Source organism: Salvelinus sp. IW2-2015, unplaced genomic scaffold (assembly GCF_002910315.2).
Source record: "Salvelinus sp. IW2-2015 unplaced genomic scaffold, ASM291031v2 Un_scaffold1858, whole genome shotgun sequence".
Classification (NCBI taxonomy): domain Eukaryota; kingdom Metazoa; phylum Chordata; class Actinopteri; order Salmoniformes; family Salmonidae; genus Salvelinus; species Salvelinus sp. IW2-2015.
Window position 1 is genome coordinate 165,795 of NW_019943223.1, and position 18,617 is coordinate 184,411.

The following is an 18,617-nucleotide window of genomic DNA, read 5'->3' on the forward strand; positions in this document are numbered from 1 at the left end:
GTGGAAGAAGTCAAATTAGAATGGCTGCAGTAGTGCGGATCCGACAGAGCGCCGGTTAACACACAACGGCCTGTACAGAGACAATTAGAGAGAGCTACAGGCTCCCTGGGTGTGTCTCACAGCGTCTGCTGTAACTACAATCAGTTAGTGTGTATCCAACTGAGGCGGGAGTGTGTGTGTGTGTGTTCGAGAGAGGGAGGGAGAGAGAGAGAGATGTCTCTCATCATGTCATCGCATTAACAACAGGCGGCACCATAACAGCAGCAGTTGTGACAGGGACGGAGATCCTCTTAACTAATAGCCATCCACCACAATTACTACTACTGCCGTTGACTTCAAATAAGACAGTGACACTAAGTACCAGCACCTGATTATATCTCATGATATACACTTCATCACAGTTCATCACAGTTCATCACAGGAAAAGGTATACTGGGTTACGTGCTGTAATACTGTATGAGAGATTGGTATATGGGTAGTAATACTGCATCATTATGTGGAGGGGAATTCAAATGGATGTACTGAGAGAGATGGACCCCGTGCAGCCGCCGAGCCACTTGTTCAAAGAAGATTCATCTCCTGCATCAAGGGGGCTGTACCTCTGATCTACACAGGGGTTGATGCTGAGCACGCACACACACACACACACACGCACATGCGTGCACACACACACGCGCGCACACACACACACCCCAGGCTGGGAGAGATAGAGGCTGAAGATGCCTGCAGCGTATGGTAATGAGGAAGTGTTCAGTGCACACGTACAAGATCACAAAATCCTATGTATTGTTAAAATGCACACACAGCAGCAGCTTGTTCGAATGTGCATACATATGTGTGTGCACACTAACACACACACACACACACTAACACACACACACACACATGCACACATACGTCAGTATCCATTTGAAACTGTGAAGAGCTGCAGTAACCATACATGCAAATGAGTGAGAGACACCCTGCTGCTTTCTAGATATAACATGTTGATGAGAGACAGAGAGAGAGACACACCCTGATAGATAAACATGTCCACCAAAATAATACCAAAATATACGCTTGCTTTATCGACTTCCAAAAAGCATTTGATTCTATTTGGCACACAGGACTGTTCTACAAAGTTATTGAAAGTGGTGTAGGGGGTAAAACATATGACATAATTAAATCAATGTATACTGGCAATACGTGCAGCATTAAAATTGGCAAGAAAAGAACATAATTCTTTAACCAGGGGCGGGGCCTTCGTCAGGGTTGTAATCTGAGCCCTGCACTCTTCAATATTTACATCAACGAATTGGCCACTATTCTAGAAAAATCCTCAGCACCCTGGTGTTACATGGTTCTCCAACAATTCAGAGGTTAAATGCCTACTCTTCGCGAGATGACCTATGCCTGCTGTCACCCACAGACATGGCCTACAGCAGAGCCTGGACCTGCTAGAGCATACTGCCAGACCTGGGCCCTGGCAGTAAAACCCAAAAATACTCAAATAATGATTTTCCAGAGGAAGATCCAGATCTCAGGGAATTAGACCAAAGTCTTCAATTGTTACAACATATATAGAGTACTGCACACACTACAATTACTTAGGTTTGAAAAAATAAGCGCTCAACTGGACACCTTTCCTTAATGAAGCACGTGAATGAACTGAGAGAGAAAGCATAGCGGGCATTACGCCAATAAAAGCAAATTCAAATTGAAATACCTATTAAAATTTGGCGAAAACGAATTGAATATGTCATTGAACCAATTGCACTTTATGGCAGCGAGTGTTGTGGTCCACTTGCAAAACAAGATCCCGTGTGGTCCCGTGTGCTCAGTTTGTAGAGCATGGCGCTTGCAACGCCAGGGTTGTTGGTTTCATTCCCCCACGGGGACCAGGATGAATTGATGAACTTTCCAATTTGGTAAGTCGCTCTGGAATAGAGCGTCTGTTAAATGTAAATGTAATGTAAGATTTAATCAAATGGGAAAACCCATTAAACCCTGCATGCAGAGTATCTGTAAAAGATTTATCCTACATGTCCAGAGAAAACTACAAACAATGCATGCATGGGCAGGGAATTAGGGCAATATCCACTAATAATTAAAAAACTCAGAAAAAGAGCAATTAAGTTTTGGGAAACATCTTAAAATACAGTGACCCCCTCTCTCCATCACTACCAAGCCCTGCAATGCCAAGAGCTGAGCAAAAAGAAAAGAGTCCCCTCATCCAGCTGGTCCTGGGGCTGAGTTACAAACCTGTCTACTAACACACTGAAGCCTCAGGACCAGAACATCAATTCAATCAGGGATAAACCAAATTACAACACAGTCAAAAACAAAAACTACATTGCTTATTGGAAACACAAGCACAAAACAAAAGCAAAATTGCAGTGCTATCTGGCCCTACATCGACAAATACACTGTGGCTAAATATTTGACCATGGTATGATCAAAACCTTAGAAAAACCTTGACAAAGTACAGGCTCAGTGAGCACAGCCCTTGCCATATGAGAAGGGTAGACACAGGAAAACCTGGCTCCCTGTAGAAAAGCTGGTGCAACCACTGGCACAAAAGCAGTACCTGAGACGGAGCTGCATTTCCTGAGACAAAATGTCAAAAATATAAAACAATTAGAGAGTTGTCATTTTCCCCAAATTTGAAACCCTTATTCAAGGTTTCGAAGACCTCTCTGATGAGGATAGGCTACCCGTCCTGTTGGGGGGGACGCAGAGAGCTGTGGGTTGGCAGCGCACTACATTGCGCCTCCATAAGTTGAGGGACAGTGTCTGACAGACCAAATCAACCTGCACATGTACTCTACTGTATGCTTATTGTTATTGTTGAATGTATGGTTATTTTGACACTTGGTTATTGTTGTTACTGTTGTCCCGTTGACAATTTTGGTTCTCATTTTTATTTTTATAATTGTAAATATCCAAAATAAGCTTTGGGAATATGTACATTGTTACGTCATGCCAATAAAGCAAATTTTATTGAATTTAATTGAATAGAGAGAGAGAGAGGAAGAGAGAGAGAAGAGAGAAGGGAGAGAGAGAGAGAGAGAGAGAGGAGAGAGAGAGAGAGAGAGAGAGAGAGAGAGAAACAGGAGAGAGAGAGAAAGGAGAGAAAAGAGAGAGAGAGAGAGAGAAAGAAGAGAGAGAAGAGGTGAGAGAGAGGCAGAGAGACAGAGACAGAGACAGGATACAGAGACAGATGGGGGGGAGAGAGGAAGAGGGAGAACTCTACAGGGCTGTGCTATCAGAGGGAAATGAAAGAGCTGACAGTATCATTGGGCATTCTAATGATCTAGCTAGCCTGCTGCTACCTGCCCCACTGGTCACTGCCTTGACAAGCACGCAAAGCACACGCAAAGTGATTGAGCCTCTGTTAGGTGCTTGGTTAGCTGACAGTCACACACACACACATATCCAGGACAGATACATAGCATCCCTAGAGGAATAGCGACAGGTAATTGTGCAGTCTTTACCTGGCCTGATAGATGTGTAGCTGATCGATCTCTCTAATTTCCCCTCCTGTCAGTTAGCCACAGCCTCTCCTCTCCCCCAGAGACACACTGGACATGAGTTATTACCTCTTCATTACAATGGGCTAGGGCTGCAGAACACACAACACACACCACACACACACACACACACCACACACACACACACACACACAACAACACACCACACACACACACACACAACACACACACACACACACACACACACACACACACACACACACACACACACACACACACGCGCGCGCGCGCACGCACATACGCACGCACACACACACTCCCAAAACAAAACAAAACATGACAAACACATAACTGATTTCATACAACTATTGTGAGGCAGAGATAGAGAACCCTATCCATCTGTGTGTGTTAGAGTTCTCCTCTGTCGGGTCAGTGAAGCAGCACAATCTCTGCTTTTGAAACCAGCTACAAAACAGAACATTAAAGCTGAAAACCATCTCTCCCACTTCCAGGATAAATATATTCATTTATTCTGACCAAACAAAGCACAAAAGGCCCTGACAAGCAGCTGTTAATTATAATGAAATCATTACCTCGGTTGAGCAACAAGTAATTTGTGGTGTAGAGAGAGAGAGAGAGAGAGAGAGAGTAGATGAGCAGTAAGAGAGACCGAAGAAGCTCGAGATGGGTAGACAGAGCCGCAGCATTGAAAGGAGAGAAGAGAGGGGGGTGAGAAGAGAACAGCAACGCAGCCGCACCTAGAAGAGAAGAAGATGACCTCCCCGAGACCCTGTACCGAGAGAGGCAGACTCAGAGAGAGAGAAGGTGAGGAGGAAGAAGAACGAAGAGAGAAACAGAGAAAGACAGAGAAGACCCCCCAAAAACTTTAAGAAGAACGTTGACTATGACATGATGATTCACGAAAAGAGAGGGAACATCGTGATGAGACGAGAAGAACGAAAAAATACATCAAAAAACATGAAAACCAAGAACCCCACAGCACCCAAACCCAAAAATGACAAGAAAAGGTGAAACAACAAAAACACAAATAAATAATACAACACCCAAGCCAAACACTATACACACAAATCAACTCCAACCCCTTCCCTAGTGTTGCAACGCATACACCAATAAACAAAGCAGACGGATGAAAGAACAAGCTCTGAAATGTTTCAACTGAAATCCCCCCGCACCCTACCCTGGAGAGAGAGGCACCGGAGTAGAGAGGACAGAGTAGTAGACGCACCAGACATCGAATGAAGGCTTCGCTGCAAGAGCGAGAGAAAGTAGAGAGAGCTAGGGGGAATATGGTCGGAAGGACGGCCGGGACCAAAGTACAATCCCCCCAAACACACAACACCAACCCAACCACCGCAAAAGAAATAAATTAGCGGATGCCATCTCCCTCACCCTACTACCCCTCCCCTCCCCACAACACCCACCCCACCCCCAACAAAACACCTACCCCCCCACAACAAAACAGACGAGCACACCCCAGACCAACACACCACCCCACCAGTGTGACGGGTTTACTAACCCGTTATCAAACACCGTAAGCGTCCGTGTCAGACCCAGACGAAGCGCGTGAATCCCCTCCTAAATCTATGCTCTGCCTCATTTTCTATCTTTCCTACCTCCGTCCGTGGCCTTTGTTGAGAACGCCAAGAGATCAAGAAGGGGGGGTGACGACAGCAATAAAAAAACAAAAAACAACCAACAAAGCCAACAGAACAGAAAAAGCCCAACACAACACATACAACGCACCAAGCACCACCACCCGTGTAAAACAGCAAAACCCACAACAAATTAATGAAAAAAAAAAAAATCAAAAAACAACAAAAAACAAAACAAAAAAAACACCAAAAAAAAAAACAAAAAAAAAAAAAACAGCAATCAAACAAAGCTCAATCAACACAACCCAACAGCAAAGCAAACAGACGCATCGAAACCAGCCCCAACCAACCCCAAAACACCAGGTCGGGAAACAGTCCGGTACCAGGAGACGCACTCGTGATTGTGCGTGCACACAAGGAGGTATGGCTTGCTAAACGAGTTTTCAATGGACATACCTGCATTGTGAGGGAAAAAAGACATCCCCCATCAATTGCCCCTGTTTCCATGGGGACGAGAAATGGAGAAGGGGTACTAGCCTACCATATTTGTCATAGGCCATCAGTGATGATCATTCATTTTCCAGACATCCTGAGCTGTATTGATTGTGCTTATCAATAAAAATAGGACGGATGTTTAACTTTCAATTGCTCGAAATATGAATCTATGGAGATAGGGACGACATATAGCAGAAGGAACAGAAGCCAAGGAATAGAATTACCGTTTGATTTGCCAAGTTCAATTTCCTCTGTGGTACAAGAACTCTTGGAAACCAGATGCAATTGATCATTGTCTCTTCTGGTCATTATAAACTCTGGATTCAGGTGTCAAGGTTCACCCTGCTATCGTAAAGGAGCAGGATTAAATCGGCCCGTTTTATTGAAACCAAAACGAGCCTTGTCAGGAGGCAGGTGGGCACATATCATCCCTAGGGGCTTTTCGGTAGTGGCGAGGACTCCAGTGGCCAGCGGGTGTGTCTCTATAACATGATAACATAGGTCACACTTTACTCTCATTCTCTCATACACACACATACACATACACACATCACACACACACACACACACACACACACACACTACACACACACCACACACCACACACCATCACACACTTCACACACACACACACTACCAGCACACACACACATCATCACACACACACCTAATTGTGACACAAACCACTATTTGCTACCTCTCTCCTAACCACACGGCATCTATCTTTTCACATTGCACTGTATTCACAATCACTTCAAGGGCATAATGGTGGTATGCTCACACACATACACACACACAATTACACACACACATACACACACATACACACACATACACGGCATGAGGAGGAATCATATCAGGGGAGCTAGGTGTTGTTCCTAATCCATCAGATAGGGGGCGATACTGGTAGCAAGCCCTACTACAGTACAGACCAGAAAGCAACAATGCTGTCTCTTCTTATAGCCTGTACCTGCTGACACTATGGCAGGCAAGCATTCAAGACCAGGTAATGAGCTTTGAATGTGTTACACATACATTATTACACAGACTTTAACTCTCAGACGGGACATGTTAAATGTGTTAGTCTGGGTGGGTATGGGTATGGGCCATGTAACAGAGTGTGTTTTCATTAAAGACCTTGGATGAACACTTGACAAACATATGAAGATATAAAGTCATAAACTGAGGATTTAAGAAGCACTCCATCTCTGGGCTGAAGTGTGACTGCATGTTTATGAGTTGAGCTGAGTGAGGTGGTTATTATGAGTGTGAGTGGGCACAGACACTGACACAGACACAGACTGGCACAGTGTGGAGGCCACGGGGGTGGAGGGGGAGTTATAAATCACATCGCAATTGGAAGCCTCCTTAATATTGTCATGTTGGGGGAGACGAGGGCAAAGGGGGAGACGGCTCGGGTGTGTGCGTCTGTGTATGTCTGCGCGAGTGTGTGTGTGATTTCTCTCTCATTTCCTCCTTCGTCTATTTAGGACTGAGAAGCATATATCAGAACCTGGTCCATAGATCAGATCCTGGTCCATTAGGAGAAGGTCAGAGCAGCAGAGCCGTGTCTGTTAACCGCCTGTTTGTCTCCTCCACAGCAGCCAGAGCAGAGGCCAGCTAAGAGCAGTGACAGCATCAGCCTGATAAGAGAACATTCTAATATGGGCACAGTGCCATAGAGAGGCCTTCCCAGAAGAGAAGTTCCAAGGTAAATACTGTATGAAACAGAAATACCATTAATGTTGCAGCCGCCCCGGTTTCCAAGTGTTAAGTGCCGTCAAATGCACCCAGGAGTAAAGTAGTCACTCTAATTCTTCTGGAAGCATTTCACAGCTAGCGAACCTTCCTTCCTTCACTGAAGAGCAATTAGAGGAATGGGGCCTCAACAAGTTTGACTAAAGCAGAAAACAGAAAAAGGTTTTGGTTGAAATAAAGGAAGATGTGAAAGGAAGAGAGAGAGAAAACCCATACTTTTCCCCCTGTCGCTGCTGACAGACAGCCAGTTTGACCTATCCGGTCTATATCCAGTTACTGCAGCACCCAGAGCTGTTATACAACTGAACAGCAAACCCACGGCTGGCTCCAACATCCCAAAGACAAAAACACAGTTATTTTGGGTGATAGCGACGCGCTACTTTCTTCCCCTCCAACTCCCAGCTCTAGAACTCCTCCGCGTTCTGCCAGGTCAAACAAAATGCTACGGCACATCCCTTTGCATTTAGACTAGAGCCTGACAGCCAGCCATGCAGAAGAATCGACCCAATATGAGCTTGTTTTACAAGACACCCATCCAAACAGGGATACCACTGCTAAAGTAAAACCAAACCTAGCAGCCACCGCTAGCTGTCTCTCTGTCAGGATCCTCCGCCATATTGGAAACCCAGCTCTACCTTAATTGTTTTCTAACTGAGTAGCGTGTCTGCCTTTTATTTTACTAATTAGGCACTGAGCAAGAATAATGCCGTAAACACGACTATTATTTCATTTGATTGGAGCAAGACTCACACTAACGAACCGTAGGCCGTTTGTTTTGTGCTGTTGAGATTGGATCATGGTTGAGGCTGTTCTAATGATGCTGTAATGATATCTAATGCAGGGTAAAGCAGCTGGTTAGTAGGGGTAATTCCAGGCTGTTTACTGCGTCTTACAATGCTGACTAGACCCCCTGCTGACCTGCTCATCTCTCATTAGAGACAGGCCCAGGAAACAGATGCAACAGGCAACACAACACACCTTTAGCATGTAGGGTTTTTTCTTCCACGAGAACAGACCGTTTTCTATAATCAAACCTAGTTAATTTAATGTAATATCAAAATACACTGAGTGTACAAAACATTAGGAACACCTTCCTAATATTGCGTTGCACCCCCTTTTTCCCTCAGAACAACCTCAATTCAGTCGGGCATGGACTCTACAAGGTGTTTAAAGCGTTCCACAGGGATGCTGGCCCCTCTTGACTCCCGCAGTTGTGTCAAGTTGGCTGGATGTCCTTTGGGTGGTGGACCATTCTTGATACACACAGGAAACTGTTGAGCGTGAAAAACCCAGCAGCGCTGCAGTTCTTGACACACTCAAACCAGAGTGCCTGGCAGCTACTACCATACTCCGTTCAAAGGCACTTAAACCTTTTGTCTTGCCAATTCACCCTCTGAATGGCACACACACACAATCCATGTCTCAATGCGTCATCTCTTCTTTAACCTGTCTCCTCCACTTCATCTACACTGATTGAAGTGGATTTCACAGGTGACATCAATAAGGATAGTAGCTTTCACCTGGATTCACCTTGTCAGTCTGTCATGGAAAGAGTGCGTATCACCAATAAATTGCAGGTGTCCAAAGGTGAAGAGGGAGAGATAAAGACCATTTGAAGACAAGGAAAACGAGAGAAAGTAAGAGAGATGGAAAAGACAGTCTGGTCTCTGAGGGACCTTAGGCATGTTATGTGACAGGTGGCTGAGGTGTGTGTGTGGCAGGTGGACCAAGCGGTGACGGTAACCTGGAACATAGTGATCAGCACTTCAAACAGAACGCCAGCTGGGGCTCGTGGATGTGAGGGGAGATGTCAGGTGGTTCACAGAGAGGAGCATCTTTTCAAAGGAACACGGTGATGGAGAGAGAAGGGAGGAAGCAAACAAGATACATAAGGAGTCAGGTAGGGAAAGGGTTGGTGAGTGAGCTAGGAAGTCTTCCAGACAAATAGTCTAATAAACCTGGGCAATGATAAGGCCCGTGGTTCTCAAACCTCTCCTCGGGGACTCACACTTGTGTTGTGGTACTGAACTACATCACCTGATTCAACTACTCAAGGGTTTGATGATTAGTTGACAAGTTGAATCAGGTGTGCTAGCTGTGGAATGGTTCAAATACATGTCTGGGGGTCCCTGAGGAGAAACGTGAAAACCCCTGGATTAGACCATCTTTATTTCCCCCTGTTAGCTAAAACATATGTGGTTAAATGTCTGGTCTTCATGCTATTGTGATGGATTAGTGAACCTCCCTACCGTCAACCTTCAAAGGACAGAATGTACAGAAAATAAATGTTGATTTTCCCTCTAATCACACTAAATAAAGACAGATATTTCCCCCTACAGTAATGACTCCTCCAGTCGGTCTGCATGCATAATTGGAATGGTGTTTGCCAGAACCTTTTTAATTAAAAGATGAGAAAATCACCTGGAAGAATAAGGTTAAAAAAAGAAGAACAATAATAGGAATCAAACAGTCAATCAGTCAGAAAGTCCTTAGCTGCTAGGGGAGGTGAATGAATGGCGGTAATTGTCTGTAGATTGGTTGCTTGGCAATGGGTCAGCTGTTCCAACACTGTCTGCAGTATGCCCCCCCCTCCCCCTCCCTCTTCGCAGTCATCATGTCCCAGCATACTGGAGGTCAGACTACACACACACACACACAACACACACACAACACACACACACACACACACACACACACACACCCACACACAACACCACACACACACACACGACACACACACACACCACACACAACACACACGACACAACACACACACACACACAACACACAAACATGCTGTACCACACACAACAGTTACATGACATGCAAGGATGATGCAGGGCTGTGCATGAACAACCTGATTCATGTGTTGGTCCGTCATAAGCAGGTTTACCCTGAGGGAAGGAATACGGGTGGAGGAGGAACTGAATGTTCTGCTCTCGACGTGTGTCTGAAGGAATGGAGGTATATCCTGCTTCATAAAGGCAGGCTAGATGGAATGCTAACCGGGGGTAGTAGTCTCCAAATTTACTGGAGGAGAATCTCGAAGAATTTCAAAAACAGAGAGATTGTTAGAGAAAGAGATGTTATTTCTGAGCATGAAAGAGGAGTGTTTGTGTCTGCATGCAGAGCTGTGTAGAGGGAGCAACAGTGAGAAACTGAGGGAGGAGCAGCCGTAGAAAACTACAGTCCCTAGTGGGGCGTCTCTGTAATTGCCTCTTCCAGCGTCCCCAGAGACATGCTCAAAATGGGCTGCAGCGGTCTGTAAACTCCTGCAAAACAGCAGTCCCACCCCCTGCCTTTCATCTTTCATTCTCTCCTCCCTCCCTACCTACCTCCCTCCCTCCCTCCATTCACACCATGTAATACATCACTCCCCTCCCTACCTCCCTCTCTCTCTCTCTCTCTCTCACTGACACCCTTTAGAATGGGCAGGTGTTCAACCGCTCTTGGTAGCAAACTGGAACTTCCAACTAGTTGGGTAGAGACGTTAGAGGCAGAGTAGTAGAAGCAATTGTCCGAACGCATTGGAATGTACCCCCCCCCCACATCTTCTCCCTGACCTTCTTGTGTCCTTAAAAGACACAAAAGAAGCCAGTACCACAACGTGCCTGTCTGACAGAGCACCACCATTGACTCTCCCTTGCTGTCCATCATTCCATGGGCTCAGTGCTCTCGCCCCCTTGCTGCCCCCCCTCATTACTCCTTGTATACAATACATTAGCCTGGACGCTAACGGCAGGCTGTAATCTGAGCCACACCGCTCTGTTTGTGTGTGTGTGTTGAGACGCAGTTTGTTCCGTTCATTGATCGGTGGGGCATTGATCTTGGCACATAGGCGTTGTTGTATTAGCGCATTAGGCTCGGCAGCTTGGACAGACGCTCCAAGGTCCGATATGTGCTTTTGTTTATCCTTCCTCCTGTCATCCTTCCTTTCCTATTTCTCTCACTCCATCTCTCTCTCTGTGCGAGTGTTTGGGGGAGCCCGGTGGGACCGGGGACGTGTGGGAGGAAGAAGGGGCGCAGCAGACTCACAGATGGGCGCGTGGGTTTCCGTGGTGATGTGGGACGGGGAGAGCAGCCAGTTGGCTAAGAGAGGACGAGCGATGACGAGTTTGATAATCTCATGCTGACACGACCAACATAAGACACAACTCCCACTACAGCAACATAATACATATCTACCTCAACTCCCACAATAGCAACATAATACATATCTACCTCAACTCCCACTACAGCAACATAATACCTATTACCTCACTCCCACTAAGGCAACATAATACATATCTACCTCAACATCCACTAGAGCACATCAATACATATCTACCTCAACTCCACTAAGCAAACATAATACATATCTACCTCAACTCCCAAAATACGAAACATAATACATATCCTTCACTCCACAGCACATAACATACTACCCACCCATAGCAACATAATACATAATCTACCTCAACTCACTCAAATAGCAACATAATACATATCTACTCAATCACTCCACTACAGCAACATTAATACATATCTACCTCCAATCTGATCGTACCCTAGCACATCAACTCCGTACTGGTACCTGTGTATATGCCAAGTTATCCGTACTCATTGTGTAATTTATCTCGTGTTATTTTTTTCTCTCTGCATTGTTGGTTAGGACCCGTATGAATAGAATTCACTGTTAGTCATACAACCTGTTGCCTACAATGCATGTGAAAATGACATGAATCTTGATTTGATTTGACTCAACACAAACTCCAACAGAACTATCAGCAACATTGTGGAACACTCCCCACAACACAGTGTAAAATGTGATGGGAGGCGCAACATTGATAGAATCACATTCGTTCAATATGGTCCTTTCTGTCATGCACTGTTACTTTCCCAAATATTTTTCCCGACAAACACAGACTGTAACCATTGTCCTTCACTTAGTTAATATCATAACCCTTATTCATCACCATACCCTTAGTTAACATACCATACTTTAGTTAATACACACCTTAGTTACCCTTAGTTTCAATTTAATACCATTACCCTTAGTTAATACCATACCTTTTAAATACAATACATGTTAATTACATACCAGTCTAGTTATTACACCATACCCTAGTTAATACCATACCCTAGTTAACGCACATACCTTAGTTCATACCATACTTAGTTAATACCCTACCCTTAGTTTAATACCATACCTTTAGTTAATACACACCCTAGTACCCTTAGTAATACCATACTTAGTTAATACCATACCCTTAGTTAACCATACCCTATAGTAAACCATACCCTTAGTTAATTGCCATACCCTTAGTTAATACCATACCCTTAGTTAATACCATACCCGTAGTTTAATACCAACACCCTTAGTTAATACCACACCCTTAGTTAATATCATACCTTAGTTAATACCATACCTTAGTTACATACCCTTAGTTAAAACATACCCTTAGTTAATCACACCCTTAGTTAATACATACCCTTAGTTAATACCATACCTTAGTTAATAACACCTTTAGTTAATACCACACCCTTAGTTAATACCATACCCTTTAGTTAATATACCACACCCTTGTTAACGCCATACCCTTAGTTTAATACCATACCCATGTTAAGTTATACCAGTACCCTTAGTTAATACCACACCCTTAGTTATACGCCATAACCTTAGTTAATACCACACCCTTAGTTAATCCACACCCTTAAGTTAATACCATACCCTTAGTTAATACCACACCCTTAGTTAATATACCTTATTATACCATACCGCTTAGTTATACCACACCTTACGTTTAATACCACACCCTTAGTTAATACCACACCCTTAGTTAATACCCACACGCTTAGTTAACGCCATATCCCTTAGTTAATACCACACCCTTAGTTAACGCCATACCCTTAGTTAATACCACACCTTTAGTTAAAGCCTGTACCCCTTAGTTAATACCATAACCGCTTAGTTATACATACCCTTAGTTAATACATACCTTAGTTAATACCACACCCTTAGTACGCCATACCCTTAGTTAACACACACTTAGTTAATACATACCTTAGGTAATATCACACCTTAGTTAATACCATCCCTTAGTTTACATAATCCTTAGTTATACACACCCTGCAAATAGCGTAACAAGGATACGTCATTTGTCAGTCTAAATAGTCCTTTCCTCAAAGCCCTTCTCTCCTTGTATGTCTTTTGTTGAAAGGTCAATATATCATACTTGACACTACCGAGTCAAACAGAAAGCAGTCCCTGAACTGCCCTGTTCGCATCGCAGCCTACTTCTGATCTATCAGTCTGTTCCTAAATGGAGGAGAGTACTCTGTCTAGGTTTGGGAGAAATGAGATTGACACAAGAGGCTTAATCACAGCAGGGTAAGCAGTCATCTCACCTCCATGCTTCCCTCACACAAATTTAAGCTCTCACAATCATCAGGCGAGCAGATAGAAGTGAAATGAATACTTGTGAGTGGTGATTAGTTTTGTACTGCTTACGCGTTTTTATGATGTTGGAATCGTATTGAGTATTTCTACTACACACACAACACACCACACCACACACACACACACACACACACACACATCACACACACCACAGCAACACACCACCACACACACACACACACAACACACACACACACACCACACACACACACACACACACACACACACACACAATCAAGTGCAATGTTCTTATATAGTGGTAGCATTTCAGCTTCAGTAATTCAACTGTCTCTTGTCTCTGTCATTCTCTATCTCTGTCTGTCTGTCTCTATCTGTTTCCCTCTCCCCTTTCCTACAGTATAATCAAATCAAATCAAATCAAATTTTATTTGTCACATTACACATGGTTAGCAGATGTTTAATGCGAGTGTAGCGAAATGCTTGTGCTTTCATCTAACCTAACAATTCCACAACTACTACCTTATACAACAAGTGTAAAGGGATAAAGAAATGTACATAAAGATATATGAAATGAGTGATGGTACAGAACGGCATAGGCAAGATGCAGTAGATGGTATAGTCGTACAGTCTATACATATGAGAATGAGTAATGTGAGGGTTTATGTAAACATAAAGTGGCATTAGTTTAAAAGTGGAGTGAATACATGTATTACATAAAGAGGCAAGATGCAGGTAGATGATATAGAGTACAGTATATACATATACATATGAGATGAGTAATGTAGGGTATGTAAACAACACGGATGCTCTCGATTGTGCATCTGTAGAAGTTTGTGAGTGCTTTTGGTGACAAGCCGAATTTTTCAGCCTCCTGAGGTTGAAGAGGCGCTGCTGCGCCTTCTTCACAACGCTGTCTGTGTGGGTGGACCAATTCAGTTTGTCCGTGATGTGTACACAGAGGAACGGATCATGGATCTAAGCTGGATGGTATGGCCTTTGAGACAGACACGCTAGCGTTTCAGTCTCACATGGAGGACTCTAACATTTACCACAGTACCCCACAGAACCTGACATTTCCTGACGTTTCCTCAGGGTGATCTGATTRGCTGTGTACCCTGGGAGTCGACAGGGAGCCGGGCTGACCATCAGACCCATGCGAGGGCTTTCTCTCTGGGGGCAACAACCATGATCTACTGCTGGGGAGGGGAGGGGAAATGTTCCTCTCCCAACTATGTGCTTCAGAATTTATGCCATGCCATGATGAACATGACACCTGCATAGCTTTAGCAAAATAGCATTGGCAAACCTTTGGAGTGAGTAAATAGAATAGCTAAGGATATTGCTTTGAGAGGAGAGATGGTGCATCTTGTTCCCAAAATTCCTCAAGCAGAAAACCAGAGAAGTGCTTAAAGCTCCCTCCCTCCCTCCCTCCACCCATCCCTCTCTCTAGAACTATCCTGCTGTCCGATGCTGAAGCTGTAATTCTGACAATCCTGAGTGACCTGCCTCAGAGCTTCTGGAGCAGCCGACAGCAGAGCCAAGGGCTAATCCAGCTAGCAGCTAGAGCACTGAGTCACTACCACATAGAGAGAGAGGTACATGGGGGTAGGGGGGTGAGAGAAAGGAGAGAGAGAGATGGAGGAAGGGGGGAAGAGAGTGAGAGAAATGGAGGGTGAGAGAGAGAGCGAGAGAGAGAGGGAAAGTGATAGAAACATAAATGGGAGAGAGGCACACAGAGAATGAGAGAGAGGGGTAAGAGGGAGAAGATTAGACGCAAGAGGGTGAAAGAGAAAGAGACATACACAATGGACACCAAGTTAAAGTTGTGTTTGAAAGCAGGTGAGAGAGAGTGGGCGAGAGAAGGGGGGGAGTGGAGGCTGGGTCAGAGGAAGTCATACAGGCAGTGGAAAAAGACAGGAGCAAGACAATACAAATGGGACCCAGAAAGCAGGAGTGGGCATTAGGGTGAGAGAACAGATTAGTTATTTGAGAGGAGAGACTAGAGAGAGAGAGACAGAGAGGGAGAGAGAGAGAAAGAGGGAGAGCGAGATGGAGGGAGGGAGGGGGTTCCTCTACAAGAATTTGTCACAGTCTCATTAGTGTTGTGAGTGGGCTGGAGGTTATATACTGTATGTAACTGGTACAGTGTGTTTGACAGGTGGTGGCCTGGGACATGACAGGGGAACATTAATCTAAACTACAGTATATGACCATAGGGAAGTACCCTTCTGACTCCTCCGAAAAACAGACCTCCTGCTTTACCTTACCCCCACCTCCCTGCCTCCCCCTCACACTGTCACTCGTTCATCTGCTTTCTCTGTTCTCTCCCTTCCTCCATGTAACTGTTCTGTTTCTTCCTCACCTGGATTTACTGTATGTATGAAGTGCACTGAAATAGCTGCTATGTTTCTATCCAYCCTGCTCTTCTTTTGTATCCCATCTCCACTTTTGCCCCTATCCTTTAAAAGCACTTTTTAAAAGCACTTTTCTAAAACTTGCTCCCTTCCGCTCCACCCACGTCCTCTCCCCAACCCAACAGGGACTGTATGTTGCTTTCTCCCATGTTCTGTGAGTTCTGATTGAACAACATCTTCATGCATCATCGGGTGCATCTGGGCATTTCCACTCCTTCATTTAAAAGCTTGTCAATCACTTGCTCTCTCCTCTTTCTCTCAATTGCATCCTCCATCAGCCCCTCACTGACCCCCCACCCCACCCCACACACACATACACCCTCCCCCACCAGTGTTTTCCTCCCCACCCGTATCTCTCAGGCGATCCCCCACCTCTGGAACAACCCATGGTAGCAGGTTGTACATTGTAGATCAACAGGGCGTGAAGCTGTCATCCAACTCAGGGAATAGCAGGAAAGGGGTCAGACAAAAATCTCAATCAGCACCTCACCTCCCCTCCACATACACCCATAACATACCCTCATACTGCTAAAGACATCATCGTTAAGTTTCCTCACCAACGCCCACCTCTCTACCCAAATGTCTACACAGTCTGTCTATACAGTACTGACGACACTCCCTCATGCCTCTCCTTCTCCTCTCCTCTTCCTCTCCTCTCTCTCCGTCTCCCTCTCCTGCTCCTCTCATCTCCTCTCACTCTCCTCTCCTCTCCTCCTCTCCGCTCCTTCCTCCCTCTCCGTCTCTTCTCCTCTCTTCTGCTCTCTTCTCTTCTTCTTGCTCTTCGTCTTCTCTTCTCTTCTCTTCATCTCATGCTTCTTCACTCTCCGTCTCCTCGTCCTCTCCTCTCTCTCGCTCTCCTCTCCTCTCCTCTCCTCTCCTTCCTCTCTTCTCTTCTTTTCTCTTCTCCTTCTCTTCTCTCGCCCTTCATCTTCTTTTTTCTCTTCTTCTCCTCTCCCTCTACTTCTCCTTCCCTCTCCTCTCCTCTCCTCCCTCTTCCCTCTCCGCTCTCCTCTCCTCTCCTCTCTTGCTCTTCTCTCTTCTCGTTTTCTCTTCTTCTTCGTCTCTGCTTCTGTCTTCTCTTCTCGTTCTCTTCTCTTCTCTTTCTCTTCTTCCTCTCTCTCTGCCGTTCGTCTCTCCTCTCCTCGTCCTCTCTTCTCTTCCTCTCGTTCTCTTTCTCCTTCTCTTCTCTTCTCCTCTTCTCTGTCTTCTTCTCTTCTCTTTCTCTTTCTTCCTTTCTTCCTCGTCCTCCTTCCTCGTCCTCTCCTCTCCCCCTCCTCCTCGTCCTGCTCCTCCGTTCTCCTCTCCTTTCCTCTCCTCTCTTCGGTCTTCAGTTTCTCTTTCTTTCTCTTCTGTCTTTCTCTTCTCTCTCCTTTTCTTCTCTCTTCTCTTCTCTCTCCTTCCCTCTTCTGCTCCTCTTTCGTCTCCTCTTTTCTTCCTCCTTTCTCTGCTCTCTTCTTCCCTTCTTCCTCCTCTTTTCCTTTCCTCCCCTCTCCTCGCTCCCCTCTCTTCCTCCTCTCTCCGTCTCGCTCTGCTCTCCTCTCCTAAATTAAGAGGATGTACCTAGCGACTCTCTGTTCAGGAAAGGCCGTTTTCCAACGAGGAGATGAAGCTCTTCTGTCAAGCGCCGTCATTTATAGTTCCATCTCACCTTCCTATCCTCTCAGTGGCAAATAATCAAGTAAGCAGGAGGACTGCCTGCCTGCACAAACGCAGCGATGGAACTGGATTGTGTACCGGGCTTAAAATCAAAGTGGGTAAGGGTCTGGTGGAAGTAACAGCTGAATCTGCAGTAGATCGCAGACCTGAGCCAGAGCAGATCACTTGAATTGAGCACGTCCATGGAGAATTAGGACTTGACTGTCAAAACATCCCCAGGAGAATAGATCAAAACCAAATAGATATATTAAACTCCCCACATACCAGAACGCCCCAGTATATCCGTACACAGCAGTCTGATTCTAGTAACAGTCTGACCAGTCCAATCTACACACAAGTCTGTCTATACAGAAGCTGACCCAGTTCCACGCACGTACACAGCAAGTCTGTGCGATATAACTAAGAACTGACGACCTCCACTCCTACAACCAGCAATAGTGTCTAATAGCAGAACTGGACGCAGGTCTCACTCCTACACACGAGTTCTGTCTATACAGTACTGACCAGTCCACTCCTACACACAGTTGCCTAATACGGTACTGACCCAGTCCACTCCTACACACAGTCTCATACGAATTGACCAGTCCATCTACAACAGTGCTGTCTATACAGAACTGGACGCCGAGTCCACTCGCTAACCACAGTCTGTCTATAACAGAACTGACGCCAGTCCAACTCTACCCCAGTCCTGCCTATACAGTATGACCAGTCCTACGCCTACAACGTCTGGTCATAAGACTGCCAGCCACTCCTAACCAGTCTTTAACAAGATGAACCGCAGTCACTCCTACCCAACGTCTTTATACAGTCT

The 18,617-nt window shown here is 45.2% G+C and overlaps 1 protein-coding gene across 1 annotated transcript in view; it reads right to left on the reverse strand.

The window, feature by feature from the left end:
• The window catches only part of LOC112072219 (SRC kinase signaling inhibitor 1), an 86,014-nt gene extending 72,285 nt beyond the window's left edge, over positions 1-13,729 (reverse strand). Inside the window, 2 exon segments of the mRNA XM_070439700.1 lie at positions 11,287-11,465; positions 13,724-13,729. Coding sequence (XP_070295801.1) covers positions 11,287-11,465; positions 13,724-13,729 — 185 coding nt within the window.
• Between the last annotated feature and the right edge of the window lie 4,888 nt (positions 13,730-18,617).